This window comes from Clinocottus analis, unplaced genomic scaffold (assembly GCF_023055335.1).
Source record: "Clinocottus analis isolate CAN_PGR_092001 unplaced genomic scaffold, fCliAna1.0.p SCAF_22, whole genome shotgun sequence".
NCBI classification, from domain to species: domain Eukaryota; kingdom Metazoa; phylum Chordata; class Actinopteri; order Perciformes; family Cottidae; genus Clinocottus; species Clinocottus analis.
Window position 1 is genome coordinate 8785363 of NW_027175954.1, and position 15847 is coordinate 8801209.

Sequence of the window (15847 nt, forward strand, 5' to 3'; positions counted from 1 at the left end):
TTGACTGCAAAAGAGAGATAAGAGAGAAAATATTTGCTTCCTGAGAAGTCATGAGTTGTCGGAGATAACGCCGTCAGTGACTAAATGCCAGTGAGCTTGAGTTAACTGCACCAGCGTCAAAGATATGTGGGAGTAAATAATATATAAGAGATATTTACGAAACATATTGTGAGTAGGGAGGTTGTAGGTTCATGGCTACACTGAGGGCGATCCGTGAGATAGTGGCATGGGGATAACACGCCCCAGATATTGCCACGTTAACTTTCGTTTCCTCCCCGCAGCCTCATCTAGTCATGGCCGACATGGACGCGAGTCAGTTTTCTCTGATCAGTCTGGAGGATGAATTGACCTGCAGCATCTGCCTGAGTACATTTGACTGTCCGGTGACCATCCCCTGCGGACACAACTTCTGCCAGGACTGCCTCCTCCGCACCTGGAAGGACTCGTACAGCTGTCCCCAGTGTCGGACCCACTTCGCCACCAAGCCGGAGCTGAAGAAAAACACGGTGCTCAGCAGCGTCGTGCGGACCTTCAACTTGAGGACGAGCAAGAGCGAGGCCACCCTGATCGTTGAGGAGAGCAAAGCCGAGAAGGAGGACGTCATACGCTGCGATACGTGCATGCGGGCAGAAGCGTCGCAGACCTGCCTCACCTGCATGGTCTCTTTCTGCGAGGAGCACCTGCGGCCTCACCGGGAAAACCCAATCTATGGGCTCCACCAGCTGAGTCAGCCCCTCGGCGACCTGTCGGAGCGGATCTGCCCGGACCACCACAAGCTGATGGAGCTTTTCTGCAGCCAACACAGCCGTCCTATCTGCAGCCTCTGCCTCCAGCAGGTGCACAAGGGCTGCTCCTTCATATCCCCAGAGGAGCAGAGGAGCCTGATAGAGGTGTGTAGGGGTGTGTGTTTCTGTTCTTGTGTCTTTGTGAGGACCAATTGTGAAGTTTCAACCTTCAGAGTGAGGACTATGTGGAAAGTTATGACTTTATTAGCCGGTCCTCACTTATTAAAAGGCACACTTTGATAGATATGTTTGTTCGCTGGCCCTGTCCATTTGTACAAGATATAACTGTTTAATTAGTGAGCTTTGACATTCGGAAATTCGGCTGTTTCTCCATGTTTTTCCATCTTTGTGCTAAGCTATGTTAGCTGATAGCTCCTGCTACATTAACTGTAATGTTATGTTACAGACATGAGAGAGATATCAATCTTCCCATCTCGCTCCACTCACTCTATAACACAGTATGTGTTAACTTATAAATGGACGATAAGAAGGTAATATTTAACTATGCAGGCATTCGAGACTATTGCAGTACGCCGTTGTAATAAATGAACTTTAGTGTCGTGAAAAACACAGTTTAAAAAGCCGTTTAAAGAGGAAGCTGCAGGAATAAAGCATATGGGGTTCATCTATTAGAAAAAGGATTGCTTTTATTGCTCTCCAGGCCCTCCATTGAGATGTGTATCAAACATAACATAATTCTCTGTGTACTGAAGCTATGTTCCATACCTGTCTTTGCAGCTTGGCCTGAGAGACAAGCTGGGTTTGCTGGATGGGAAAATTGAAAAGATTCAGACTGCTGTGTTTCAAATAAATGACACACAGAGCAAGCTGAAGGTAATTTGTATCTCTTACATTTCCTGTTTTTCACAAAAATAGGAAACACATCAATTAGATATTCATTAACCAAAGGAAGTGTGATGGCAATTACATCATGTCAGTTTATCCATTTAATTAGGCTACATGTTCATGTATTTATTAATGGCTCCTCTCGTGTTCCGTTTTCTAGGTCGCAGCAACCAAAAGGAAGACAGCATTGACAACTGTGTATCAGCAGATTCGGGACATGTTGGAGCAAGAAGAACGTCAGGCCCAGCATGACGTGGACCACGAGCTGAACATTTGCCAGACGAAACTTCGGGACCACATGAAGACGTTGACTGACAATACTGTCAAAATGACAAACGCCAAAGAACAAATCAACAGCCTGCTGAGTCAATCCCAAACCGTGGCCTTTCTCCAGGTGAGGTGAACATTGTCACAGGAAAAAGAGGGAAGGGAAAAGAGAGGGTAATTGAGGTTCAGGCTGAAGCCAAATGAGACTGTAGACTGATAGACTGTGCAGAGAGAAATTACAATTAAAATGTGAAATTGATCTCTTTTCATATACACTTCTTCATGCATACCTGAGTCAGCATGTTAGAGGCGAGAAAGAGGAATTAGCCTGAATGTTATTTGGGTGGATGTTGCAGACAACACAATTTCTATGAAAGGGAATCTGTTGAATTTTCACTAAAGCTGCAGACATTCGTAGATTAGAAAATTAATAGGCAAAAATTGATTTGATTATTTCTCAGATGTGATTATTTGATGGTTTTCTCAATGATATATGAATCAAATATCTTTTGGTTTTTGACTGTTATATCCATTTTAAAAATTTGTTTGAACATGTCAGTCAGCCTAGGTGGCAAACTCAAGGCCCGCGGGCTGAATCCGGCCCGTCATGTCATTTTATGTGGCCAGTGACACCTTGAAAGGCATATGATCGTCTTAAAATGAAAGTCTATGCTGCTTTACAGGGTACAGTGACCATAGAATACAACAAATGCAAAGTCAGTAATTTAACAATATGTTAGGGAGTAGTTTATGCAGTGTTACAGTCACAACCGGCACTTTGAGGGCGACCATAATGCTGATGTGGCCCCTTTGAACATTAGTTTGACACCCCTGGCCTAGAGACTGACATATTCAAATATTTGTTGGGGTGTTTTAACTGGTATTTGTTTTTAATTATTTTCAGAAATCAACAATTATCGAGAAAATATGTTGATTTATGGTTAAAGCAAATAATCATTAATTTAAGCTCTAATTTGAACATTTGACTTTTGCCCCAGATGTACCATCAAAACAAGGATAGACAATGGATGTTGCTATGCTCATTTGCACCTAGTTATGCCATGTCTTGCAGACACATATCATTAATGAGTATTTTTTTCCTTAAAGGCTTCAGTTGACTTCAATGCTACAAAGTTTAAAGATGCTTCTGCCCCTCGAATCAACCTGGACTCCAAGAATGTGACAGCAACACAGGCTTTTTCTGCTCTCCTGAAGGAGTATCTGACAGAGATCCTCAAACAGCCTGTTGAGGCCCGACTACACATACTTAAACCAGGTGAATGTGCAGGTACATTTTTAGTGGGAGATTTTACATTTGGAAATAAATTATGAAATTATAATAAAGCCAATCATGTGTCCAATTGTGTTGCAGAACTTAACCCTGGCTTTGTTGCATCTGGTGAGTTTCCTGTGAGAGATACTGGAGAGTAAATCAAATGTTGACTTTATTAACATTGTATATTTGTGACTGTGGGCTACTGGAGATATAGAAAAGGACTTGTATTGTGTAAATGAGATTATCTAATTGTGGACCGTTTTCTATTCACAGAAAAAAAAACTGTTCCTGTATCAGCACCTGCAAGTGCTGGATCTCAACCTGAATCCGGTATAATAAGTTTTATCTAAATATAATAATGCCTACTGTATTCAACATGTGCCTATCATACAATATATCTCAATGATACAAGTCTGCACAGTCTGTCTTGAAACCTTGAAAAGAAACAATATATTAATCTGTAGATTTTTGTTTGTCAACATGTGCATGTAGTGTCCTTATCAAAGTTTTGAGGGATGTATAAAAGGTACTTTTTGCGTATTTGTGCTTTGATAGGACAACATTTTTTTATTTAAATAAAAAACAATCTGAGGAGAATTTTGAAACACTATTGTCTCCTCTCATGTTCTCTGTTTCCAAAGTAACCAAGCCGCCAAAGCAGAGAAGGCCGCCCAGGTCGCACAGTGCAGGTCGTCCACTCATCCAGAATTTCCAGCCGGTTCCTGGATCAATTTATCCTTTCATGGGTTCACAAGCAGCCTGGAATCAGTTTGTGCAAGCCCAGCCACCGGGCTTCTATCAGGGTCCACCATTTATGGCAGGACAAAATACAAGTAAGATATAACACACACACACACACACACACACACAATATCAAATTGTTATATTGAGCTCAACAGTAAGGAAACGCTTGTGCCAGAGTTATAGTAATGGCCGCTGTAGCACTTCTCTGTTCCTGACTTGTGTTTCCCGAAGCACGATGTTTCTTAATGCGTGATGGTTCTTAATGTTTCCTAATGTTTCTTAATGTGGTCTTTACGTGTGCGACATTGACGTATGTGGAATTCACACTAGTATCAAGCAGACCTTGTGGTTATCTCCATGGTGGATGGCGGAACCGGTAACTGTTTTTACGAAGATAAGTTACGCTCTCTTTCAAGCGCGAGGAACATTTGCGACGCGTTTGGTGTGAACACTGCTTTACTATTCTAGACCCAGCCAGCCAAATTTTAAAACTTATTGTGGACTCTGAGCCAAAAAGTGTGCCCACCCATGATCTAAAGGCAGCGTGAAAACAATCTCACTGCCTTACCTGACTTTTTTTTTTTTTTTTTGAAAGGCCATTATCAGCACTATTTACTATGAAGGTAGTGGCCCGGTGATTATTGGATATTTTTCATCTACAAAAACATTACAATGAAAGTCTGGGCAGTGGCTAGCTGGTAGATACTGCAATACAAAGTAATATTATCTGACTACCATGTAACAAAGAACTCAACAATCAGAAAGGCAAGGCCCATCTCGAGTTGGCAGGGGACTGGAATAGGGAGGGAAACACTATGACTAGGTAACAAGACAACAAGGACTGGCAACAAAGGCAGAGCTGACACATAACAGCTGGACTTTTTGGGCAGTTAACTCCTTGATTGGACTACTTTTGCACCTGTCATAAAACAGAAACAGACTTAAGCTTGTTTAAACTGTACCAAATGGGTTAAGGTTCAAGGTTTTTATTTTGCCATTTGTGCCTCGACCAATAGTCCAGACATATTGAAATTTTTGGAAATAAAAACACAATATAATAAGAATGAGAAAAAAAAATAAAATAGTATGTACAAGGAAGGTATTATATTCAGTTTTGTGTTAAATAACAGTAAAAAAAAAAAAAAAAAAGTCCTGAGTGCTGTCCCTGGATTGTGAAAAGAGGAGAGTTATATGGGAATATTGCACATCTTGAGAGGTGGGCGAAAGTTAGGTGGGGTCAGGTTAAAAAGCAGCATTAACATGGACATAACCTATGAAGCTATATTACCAAAACAACTGAAAACACAAAGGGGATCAACAGAAACATGACATTATCAGGCCTTTGTGATAGCTTTGGTCTTACTTGTCCAGGCTTTGAGACAAGTGTCGGTGTCTCGGTGAATGAAATGTTGTAAGTAGTACTCTCCTGTGAATTGTTGCAAATACGTTAGCAAAGAGTTGCTTGCCCTTGGTGAGTCTACCTTGAGTTTTGGCACGATTGTATGACGTGTGTCACATGACCAATCAAAGCCCATTGCTTTTACAACATCTCATCTGCGCTTGTTTTTGCGCTTGAAATAAGTCTGAAGAGCAGCGATTATAACCACTGTTTCAGAGCTGAGACGGATGACGTGACTGGCAGAGAGTGTATTTAATGAGTTTATTTCTGCCCGTCCCATGGTGACGGCCCTGACAGTAATTACCATGTGTTAGTACAGTAGAGTTAACAGTTACAAAAATTCTCAGGGATTATTTTATTTTTATAAATACAACAGCTTATGGCCCTTTTATAGATCTGCAAATGTAATTTATGTAAGTACAGGTGTTCACACACACATCGTTGTATCAGTTTGGCAATTGGCACAACGTCCAATATGGGTGAACTACGAGAGAGACCTTTTTGTATATTTTTCTTTCAGACCAAGACAGAAGGCCCCCGAATGCTCCAGGTGGAAATATGTCAAGTACAAAACGCTTTGACCTCAATCAATTCTACAATCCCAGAAGATAAAATCCATGGCCTAATAACAATAACTGACACTATTACATGCAGTCCCCCCCCTTGAATTCTTCAAGAAATATATATCACAATCAAAACACAGAGACATGTTGCTTATTTATGAAAATATTTATGGGAATGTCTTCAAATTGAAAAGATTGCTTCATTACATTCAATCAAAATATTTTTTTGTCTCTTGTGGTGACAAATTCACTTTACTAGCATTTTTGTAAACTGCTTTGATTTACTTGATTGTTACCAATAAAAGCTTATTCTCTCTTACTTTGCATTCTCATTCTTGTTTAGCAGCGGCCACATAAGGACCATATTGTGGTCAAAGTGAAATGTGTTATTTTCTGCACATTCTCATCAGCATTTTGAGTTCTCTTATCTCTACAGATGTTTGACTGTAAAAAGGTAAGCGTATTCAAATATATATTAAATATTTAAAAGCATTTTGGTAAACAGAACAGTGAAATTTGCCTTGAGAAACTGAGTCTATATAAATAGTTCAGTATCTGCCAAGAATTAGCAAATTATAAACCAACAGGATTGAATGGGAAACATTCAAAACAACCAACAACATCAGTCATGTCGCTCCACCCCCAACAAGAAAACAAGTAAAAGGTCTTTAGCCACGCAAACAAACTTCTGAGGCGTAACCATCAACACAACAGGAAACACATTTGTTGGATGGTTTAAAATGGAGAGACATCTTTGCTATTCCTAAATCCTTAACAATAGTGGCTCCAGAAAAAATAAGCACTGTTAAATAAATCAAAAGGGTTAACCTTTCGATCAGCTTATCAGGCTCAACTCTACGTTGTCAACTCTAATCAAACCTGCATGATCAGGGTTTTGCTTCAGCCACTAAGGAGCATCACTCAAGAACAAGCTGAACATCCCACAAAGATACTAGGGCTTCACAGAGTTGTTATGCTAAATATATGAGCCAACAAAAGTCTACTTAGCATCCAGCAGACACAACGCAATACAAGCATTCATTTGAAGTCATGTTTCTGGCAACCTCACAACTGTAAGTACAATATTCACTCTTTGTGGGTCCGTTTTGGTTCATAGTAGGGGTCCGCAATCTGACACATACGTGTCACATTGGCACGCAGTGGTTTAACCAATGGCATACGAGCAAAAACTGCAAGAACGTTTTTCGGAAATGTGCCGTCTCCTCTACCGGCCTGTCGTCTATCGTAGTTTGATCCTCCTGCGTTCTGCGCAAACCTGCTCGACTCTGCCTCTGATTGGCTAGCACTCATTGCCTTGAATGCAGGTGGGGGAAAAAATAACACAATTAAAGATTTGAGCAAAAGTTGAGATTTCCATAAGGATGGCAGCCTTCTTGCACAGTGCTCACATTTATCTTTGTTCCCCTTTATTCTCCCATTGCAAAACATTGTAAATGAGAGAATGTCATTGAAAGCAGTACGCTGAAAGAAGATTTTTTGTTTTTTTTAAAAAGGAGACAATTATTTGTTAAATTTGTGCTGGACTTACAACCAAAGCATGGAAACCATAATAACATTTTTTTTTTTAAACTACAAATGAAAAGACGCTAAAGCGCCATGGAAATCAAAGGGGAACTGCAGCATTGGTGATTATATTCTCTTTACATTACACATAGTAATTCTATTCATTGTTAATATAAAAATATGGAGTAGCGAAGCCTTATGTCGTTTTGCAATCAACACCTGTATTATGGTCCAACCCTGATTTGAGCTGAAGGCTAGCATGTGCTGTCATGAATATAGTAAGGGTGGATTGTGCTAATATTTAGGATGTTAGCATGCTATCTAGTATTAGTCTTAAACTACAGCTGAGGGTGGGAGAAATTTGGTCAGTAATTTACGTCTCGAGTATCACATCAAATACTACAGTATTTGACAAGCCCAATTTTGACCTGTTGGTGGAGCCAACTAAATACTCAAGATCAACAAAATCATTAGGATTCAATTTCAGGCGTCCATCAATATTTGGACGAAATTGCGGGACAATTCATCAAACGGTCGTTGAGGTATTTCGCTCTGAAAACAGTGCACTAGAGCCATGCTGCTCGCGTGGCTGAAAACTCTTGACAATAAACCCCAGTTACATTTAAGCTATTTCAGTGCAACACAACACACACAACTCTGGTAAACATGGATAAGTCGGTAAAAGGTCAGACAGGTGTCCTTGAGCAAGAAGACATTCACCAAACAAATAGAGGGCTATGAAACCACAAGGCTTGGTTACCTGCCACGGAGGTGCATATTTAAAAAGCATAGGCATCCTGGGCTAAGAACTGATCCCTGTTCAGCCTTATGTGCAGCAAATTGGCTCCAGGTTCATAAGAAAGCATAAACTAACATACGACAGGCTTTTCTGATATGGCTATGAGCAACGGGCAACCATTCTGCAATAAATAGGACCACCTCAAGTGGTAACATTAATCTCCGAACAAGCTTTTCAACTGACAGAAAGACAAAGGACCTCTTGCACACATTATGTAGAGAACGGGAAAGATGCAAGTCAACAGAGTAATGTCAACTGAACACTACACGTATGTACATGCAAGTGACCGTTGGTATTAGTTTTAAACTGGAGCAGTTCAGGAAACAATCTACTGGACCGGTCTGCAGATAATACTGTTTTTAGTCTCTGGTGACTATTTCGTAAACCACAAATTATGAAATGCAAGAGGATTGCACTAATAACGTAAACCTACAACACGGGACAGCTTAATCTCATCAGCAGTTATCACTATTGGCAACAACATCAGGTGTCGGCATTATGGTTTCATGTATATAACCTACATCCTACGCAGTGTACGGTATTAATCAGTATAAGTGCCAAAACAGTGCAACACAAAATATGTAAACAGGAAGAAAATGTAAGGACAAGGAAAACACAAGTAGGCAAAATCAAATCATCTGAACAAGTTACTTGGCGGTACTTTCAAAATAAAGTGAAGCCGTTTCCTGTAGCTCTCGCAGGAAAAATATAGTTTCAAGACTGTATCTTAGTACAATCGAGCAGTTCGGTAAGCTACTTAAGACAGGGCACCATGAAGTAAGCAAACCAACATGTCCAGTGATTAACAACACACTGCAGTTGTAACAGAGCCCTTGATCCATCAGATGCAGAGACCTCTAGGCTTTCATACACATTTCAATTATCTTGCAAATGCAGGAGACACTTTAAAACCCAATAAATGCTGTGATGAGCCTGAAGGGCAAATCCAACAGATATTCTGAGCAGTTTAACATTTCACACAGAACATGTTTTTGCTCTTTGTTTGTGCTCTTTCTGGAGTAAAAAAAAAGAAAGAGGAATCAAGCTATGTATGTATATTTAGCGACACCTTCCCTGCACAACATTGTGTGTAAATTGGAGCTGGGCCACTTAGTTAAAATGGCTCACAGATACCTGCACAAACACTGCTGCCTTTTGATAGCAGTCTGGACATTAATCTGTTAAATTGTTTACAGTAGAATAAATACAGTTTTGTAGTAACTATAGACGGCTATGGCACAAGGGATCAGTGCAAATAAACAGAAATCTTTCTCACAAACATTCACCCCTCCTGACTGCCTGCCTGTCCCTTTCACTGACCTGTGAAAGCGGCAGGTGGGTGACTGCCTGAGATCTGTACAATATATGGAAAGATATAAAGACCCATTAAAGGCCCATTTCCGGACCCACCCTTTAAACCCCAGTGAGCTCTTTCTATACGTATGAAATATTAAGACAGGAAAATTATAACACTGATTCTTAGCAACACGATTGGAGGATAAAGTGTGTTCAAAGATCTGAGAGGGCAAAGAAGAAGTGCCACTGCAGGCGAGTGATTAATAGAAACTGGGCGGCAGAAAAGAAGACGGGGACTAAAATAGGAGGAGCTTTTGATCGAGTGATGTCTGGTGCGGGTCATGCACGAGCAGATTCCGGCCCCGGGGGTCTGGGGGAGTCGTGAGGGGTGGGGCTCTCCGTCTCAGAGGCGCTGGATTCGTCGTCGTCGTCGTCGTCATCGTCCGTCTGCTCGGCGCTGTGGTACAGCATGACGGCCTGGGTCTTATGGGTGATCGTGATGGTACAGGGACCCTGGGCCCACGGCTCCCCGTCCACCTGCATGGGCATCTTGGAGCTCTTGAGAACCAGCTGGGGAGGGAGAGATTACCCCATAAAGGCAAGGCAGTTAAGAACAGGTGCTCTTGATACAAGAAATACATTTTTCCTTTTTTTCATTTTTCAAGATGCAAGTGGATCAACTATTATTTTCAGGTGTCTTTTACTGAAGCTAAAACTAATATTATTTCCGGTGGTCAAATTTTATTTGTTCTCCTCTTTGAACCTGTGACTGTGTTCACCCACATGGTTAAAATGGTTGTTTTCAAGAACCTTATACATACAGCAACTATGTAAAGTATAAACAAAGTATTCAAATGATTTCCTTGTTGTGTTTTCTGTGGTTGTAACTGGCAGAATCGTGTCCGTGTGTCCATGTCTGTGTCCCCGTGTGCGTGTCTTTGCCTCACCCTAACAGTGTGGGCCTGTCCCAGTCGTACAGGATTGGCCATCTTGACCTGGATCTGAGCACAGTGGAAGGAGCCAAACACACCCACCACCTCCAGCAGACCATCATCCAGCCTGCAGGGACAGGAAACGTCGCCGGTGTTTGCTATTAGTTGGCATAGTAACCCGAGGTACTGGTATAAACACTTGCGTAAAAATACCAAAACATGAAAAGTGAATAGTGAGAAATAAAGTCTTCTCCTTCCTGATGGCCAGCTGACATTTTTGTGACGCATTAATCGAGGCTCGCAGTAGGGCTGAACGATATAAGGAAACTGTAGGACAACTTTGTTGAATATCTTGAATAACTCATAAATTACAGGTTGTAAACAGATATTTAAGATGTACTTCAGTGTTCCGGTAAAACAAAAGAAATTGCTTGTTGAATTAAAAGATGTAAATTATTTATCTTCTTTTATTATTAAACTACTACTATTATTAAACTACACAAAAAGCAAATAATGAAATTTACATTTTAAAGAAGAATTTTCTCCTGAAACTGTTTGTAAAATAATAATTGCAAGGTGTGTTTATCATGCAAGTTGACACATATACATACATTCCATCCACCCGAGCGTCCGGTTTCCCAGTGCAGGTCTTACCGTGTTGGGGAGCAGGGTTCGTCCCCCATACCCTCCCAGAGTCTGCAGCCTCCACCCCAATAGCCAATGTTACAAACTATGATGCCCTCCAGGCTGGGCAGCGCCACCCTCTCCCCATCCAACTCCAGCTGTGGTAGGAACACACAGACACAGTCTTGATACAGTGTCACTTCCTAAAGATCCCAAAGGTTTAAAAAAAAATATATAGTGCTATTTGTATTACTGTTGTTTATTTGAGACATGTTCAAGCAAGCAGGTCAAATGGAAAGAAATGTCATGAATAGGGAAATTGCTGGCCGATTCCGTTTCATTCTCCCTATGACCCACACAGGTGAAGACAGAAGACAGCATCAACTCATGCACACGGCTACTGTACCTCAATCCTCTTATCCAGATCCTTACATTCCTGCACTAAACAGTCTTTGGTGCCATAGAGGAAATATACAGTCTGGGTGGGAAAAACAAACAGAAAAGTAGGCATTAATGTAAAGCACGTTGTTTCGCTGATGTTTCTGACGAAGAGAAAGCCAGCATATTCAGAGATAACGCCTTTGTCTCACCATGCCCATTCAAATTCAGGTATCATTTGCACATGATTTATGAATTCAAATGAGAAAAATAATCTAACCTTGTTAATGATGCGGCTGGAGAAGAAGGAAGGAGTTTTCTCACGGTGCGTGTGGAAGTTGAGCGCCATCAGAGCATCGGGCCCCACAGAAAAGTAGTTGTTCATGGACAGAACCTGAGGAGGACGAGCAGTATGTGTGTTGTACATATGGCTGATTGAGTCATAACATATCTGCACTTAAAAGGCCAGACTGAATATTGATGAGAATTTAAAACAAGAGGTCAAACTCACCTTTGGTTTACGAAAGTAGAGGCCTTTTGAAGCCACCTGCACTTTCCATCTGAAAATGCAGAAAATTAGAAGGAATGGAAGAAACACAGACAGGGTCATGGCAAGGTTTTGAGAAATGAACGACTACACTTCTGCTGGATAAATACTGAAGCCATTACTTGGTAAACAAATTCAAATATATTCTGGAGGTCTGAAAATACTAGTTCAAGCTGGAAAATAAAAGTTTGAATTGTGAACTAATACAGTTCTTAAAAAACTAAAACTAACCAAAAGAAATGGAGAAGATACGACCAGTGTTTAAAAAAAACACAAATTTGATTAAGTTCAGTTTTTACTTTTTTAAGACCGTAAATGCTCTTAAGCTGTGACCAATCAGAATATCTTTCATAGCTTCTAGACTAAAGAACATGTACTTTGCAGGACAAATATGAACAGTACAATCAAAAAGCTGATGAACTGATATCAAACTGTTGATCCCAAAAGCAAAGACTGAAACTTGCATTACTGCCCCACCTGTCCATTTTGACCACCTCAGCATCAAGGATGTTACGGAGAACCTGTTCCACTGGGATCTCTCCGGCGTACCCGGCACCCCAGCCTAAAGTGTTGGAAAGATCATTTCCTGTCCCCAGGGGCAGGATGGTCACCATCGGCATGAACTGGTCCTGGCCCTGACACAGGAGAGTATGAGAGCAGGAGCCATGTTGGTAACAAGGCAGAGAGGTGGTGGTACACAGGTGGAAACAAACAATTCCACATTCTCATTGTAATCCACATTGTAATCCTTCTCATAGCTCAGAGACCGTCCCATCTGACCTTCAGCTTCATAGTATCGATGGCATCTAGCACCCAGCCCACGGTGCCGTCGCCGCCACACACCAGCACCTGGACACTGCCGGGAGGCAGCAGGGTGCACAACTGGAGGGCTTTGGGCGGAGTCAGCTCAGACAGGTCAAACACCTGGGGGAGAAAAGACATTTGAATGTTGAATAATCTCCATGCTTCTTTGAGGGGAAAAAAAGGGACGACAACTAAATAGAAAGTTAAAGGATGATTTAATCAAATGAAAGACCACGTAGGAGAAGCTCCATCCTGACCTGCACAGGATTCAGAATGCTGCGAAATTCTCCCAGCAGAGCCTCCCCCATGTTGTTACCGCTACGTGTGTTAGCCAAGACCAGCACTGGAGTCCAGCCACTGCCACAGGACGCAGCCAGCTGCAGAAGCACAGAGAAACTGTGAAAAACAGCTCTTGCATATCAAATAAACCCATAGCATGATCACACTGAAGCACCTTGCTGTACTCGTCGGGGTGCCTGCGGCGCAGCTTGTTGACGCGGTAGAGGTAGTGAGGAGGGATGATGAGATTACGAAACTCGCCCAGGTCACACTGGTCTGCAGCCGTCACGCTGTCCATGCAGTCATCGTGCACTGTGCTCTGACACCACACACACCTGAAGGCAGAGGGAGACACACCAATTAGAAAAGCAAGAAAATACACAAAAGCCAATCCTGCTGAAAGAAGCAAGTCCCTGAACTCGCTGCAATGGTGCAAGTCTGTCTCTGATCTCTGATCTCTTACCTCTGACTTGAGAAACTGCCTGTCATTATAAGGATTCGCAGAGTAATTTATCTAGCAATATGAGATTAAGCCAGTGAGTGCCAAACTGTAATCCCAGAGAGCAGCAGCAGTCCATTAGAGAAAATGAAAGACAGATTAAAATGAAATGTTGTTGCACCCCATTATGTTATGACATATAGACAAGGTGCAAGTCTAAAGCAGCGAGCCCTTCTTTAGATTTTTGCTGACATGTAAGTGTGTAAATAGTCATTTATTCGACAGATTGTGCCACAGAGCTCGGGGGCAAAAAGCAAAACACACCTCTGTTTCGCACACAGCTGCAGATTTAGAGTAGAGGCACACACTGCACCTGGAGCACCGCCCACGTTACCTGAAGTCGCAGAGCTTCGGCTGGGTCCCACACTGCTGTTTGCACACTGCGCAGTAGCTGGCGAGGGGCACGTTTCCGCGCACCCAGCGGTGCTTCATGGCTCCGCCAGGGCTACAAGGGGCCATGATCTCCTTGCACGTCAGGCTCCGGTCGGCCCGGCGCAGGCACTGCTCGTCGGCGCACACGCCACAGCAGTCGCAGAAAGCCCCGTGGAGGATGTGCTGGGAACAGACGCAGCAGTAGGTGGGCTTGTTGAACAGGTCCGTGTAGTGCCAGCCGTGCTTACTCTTACGAAAGAAATCCTTCATGTGCGTTTTCCGCTTGGAGCGCTGGGCACTGCACCACAGCGTGATGATGACCGGCACGATGACGGCCAGAGAGGTCCAGAACAGGAGCGTCCACTCCTCCCGGGAGCCGCAGTCGTCGTGCACATCGTCCCCTTCCTTGTGCATCGCTGCTGGAGGGAAGCGACGATGCTAACGAACGGAAATCCGTGAAGAGAGAAGCTATGTTAACAACACAGAGTGTATACGGCACATTTTGCCCCCGAAACGCATGTTCACAGATACTAACAGGACAATGGCTCAAATACCAGCTTCAATATGAACATTTTTTTTAAATGTATAACTAGCTATAAACAAGAAGAAAGCGACGTGACGTTGAACCAATGAGCTACCGCGCCACCGTAGCTTGGTCAGAGATGATTAAATGTCAAGACAATTCAGTTCGCACACTAAGGAAACTGTCCAACAGGTCAGATAGATGACGAGATGATTAGGAAAGAAAAACTAAAGTTTTGCCCCACAAATCTGTCTTGAGGGGATATTTATAATCTGTTGTTGTGAAAAGAAAATTTGACCTATACAACATGGCCATTGCAGTTGCTGACAAATGTTTTTCAGATAAGAGTTCGTCTGTAAATTAAAGATTTTTTTTAAAGAAGACGTTTTCTTTCTTGTTCAATTAAAATACTTGACTCCAAAGAAGAAACAAAACAGAACCAAATGTGAAACATTTTGATCTTTTCTTGTTTGCCTGATGATGTTTAAACGAACAAGGAAAAGAACACATGTTTTCTCTCACCTTTTATATCATCTCTGATTCTGAGCGCCCTGATGTGCTTACTGCTGCTCCACCACACGCATGCGCTCTGCGTTGCATTGTAAGCTAATGACGTGTTAGATAATCACATTGAAGGAATACAAGCTTTCCTATGCCCCAGGAATTAACCAAAGCAGCACGATCATTTGTGTGCGCACACAACTGGAGACACATGCGCAGTTCATAGGAGGCCGCGAGAAGCGGAAACGGAAAAAGTGACGCACAATGACGTTTTTCTATCGCGCGTCAATGACAAGGCTCCAATCCAATATACTAACAAATACAAATTTAAAAAACCATCGTGGGCAAGTAAGTGTTTAAACACAGTAACTAGTCAATTATTAATTAAATTATATTAAACTGGTATGGAACTATGGAAATAATGTCATAGTAACAGTAAAGGTCAAACAAGATGTAAGATAAACAAAACAAATGGATGGGCTGATACGTGACAGACTATGTGTTGTTAACACAGAGTTACCATGTTGCATCAAAGTTCACATAAATCCCAATGCTACCAGTCTGTGCGAGAATAAAGCCGAATTTGTGTTGTGGTAATTCAATTAAACACAACTTCATAATACATGGCTTTTAAAACTACATGAGAGTTGCCCCAAAACTTGTAATAAAACCTGCCTTGGTGATGTCACATTTGAAATTGTATGTACTGTATGGTGGACTTCTACATCATCCTTCATTTACAAATATAAATTATTTTTAAAAAGTAGTCAACACTGAAATGATATAATACCCGATCAGTTTACATAACTCATAACTTAAAAGAGTTGAACAGCCTCAAAAACTCCTCCTTTCTCCACATGATTGTGTTTGCACCGCCATCTAGTGGACA

General features: G+C 41.9%; 2 protein-coding genes across 4 annotated transcripts; one reads left to right on the plus strand and one right to left on the minus strand.

Annotated features, from left to right (window-relative positions):
- Nucleotides 1–293: 293 nt before the first annotated feature.
- Nucleotides 294–6130, plus strand: LOC137793025 (E3 ubiquitin/ISG15 ligase TRIM25-like). 2 transcript variants are annotated; one of them, XM_068588931.1, is made up of 8 exons: nt 294–890; nt 1524–1619; nt 1792–2025; nt 3006–3186; nt 3271–3297; nt 3448–3504; nt 3816–4007; nt 5838–6130. In XM_068588931.1, exons 1-8 carry the CDS (start codon nt 294–296, stop codon nt 5927–5929), a joined length of 1476 nt encoding a protein of 491 aa, XP_068445032.1. In that variant the 3' UTR covers nt 5930–6130. The 2 variants fall into 2 exon arrangements, with proteins under 2 accessions (XP_068445032.1, XP_068445033.1); XM_068588932.1 differs by having other exon boundaries at nt 3006–3174.
- On the minus strand, nt 5013–15051 carry dgke (diacylglycerol kinase, epsilon). 2 transcript variants are annotated; one of them, XM_068588930.1, is made up of 12 exons: nt 14980–15051; nt 13897–14372; nt 13239–13398; nt 13042–13161; nt 12761–12904; nt 12458–12615; nt 11945–11993; nt 11714–11827; nt 11462–11533; nt 11086–11213; nt 10447–10558; nt 5013–10069 (listed from the first exon to the last, which is right to left on the minus strand). In XM_068588930.1, the coding sequence occupies exons 2-12, from the start codon at nt 14346–14348 to the stop codon at nt 9839–9841; spliced, it is 1740 nt and encodes a 579-aa protein (XP_068445031.1). In that variant the 5' UTR covers nt 14349–14372; nt 14980–15051; the 3' UTR covers nt 5013–9838. The 2 variants fall into 2 exon arrangements, with proteins under 2 accessions (XP_068445031.1, XP_068445030.1); XM_068588929.1 differs by lacking the exon at nt 14980–15051 and having other exon boundaries at nt 13897–14579.
- Nucleotides 15052–15847: the final 796 nt, after the last annotated feature.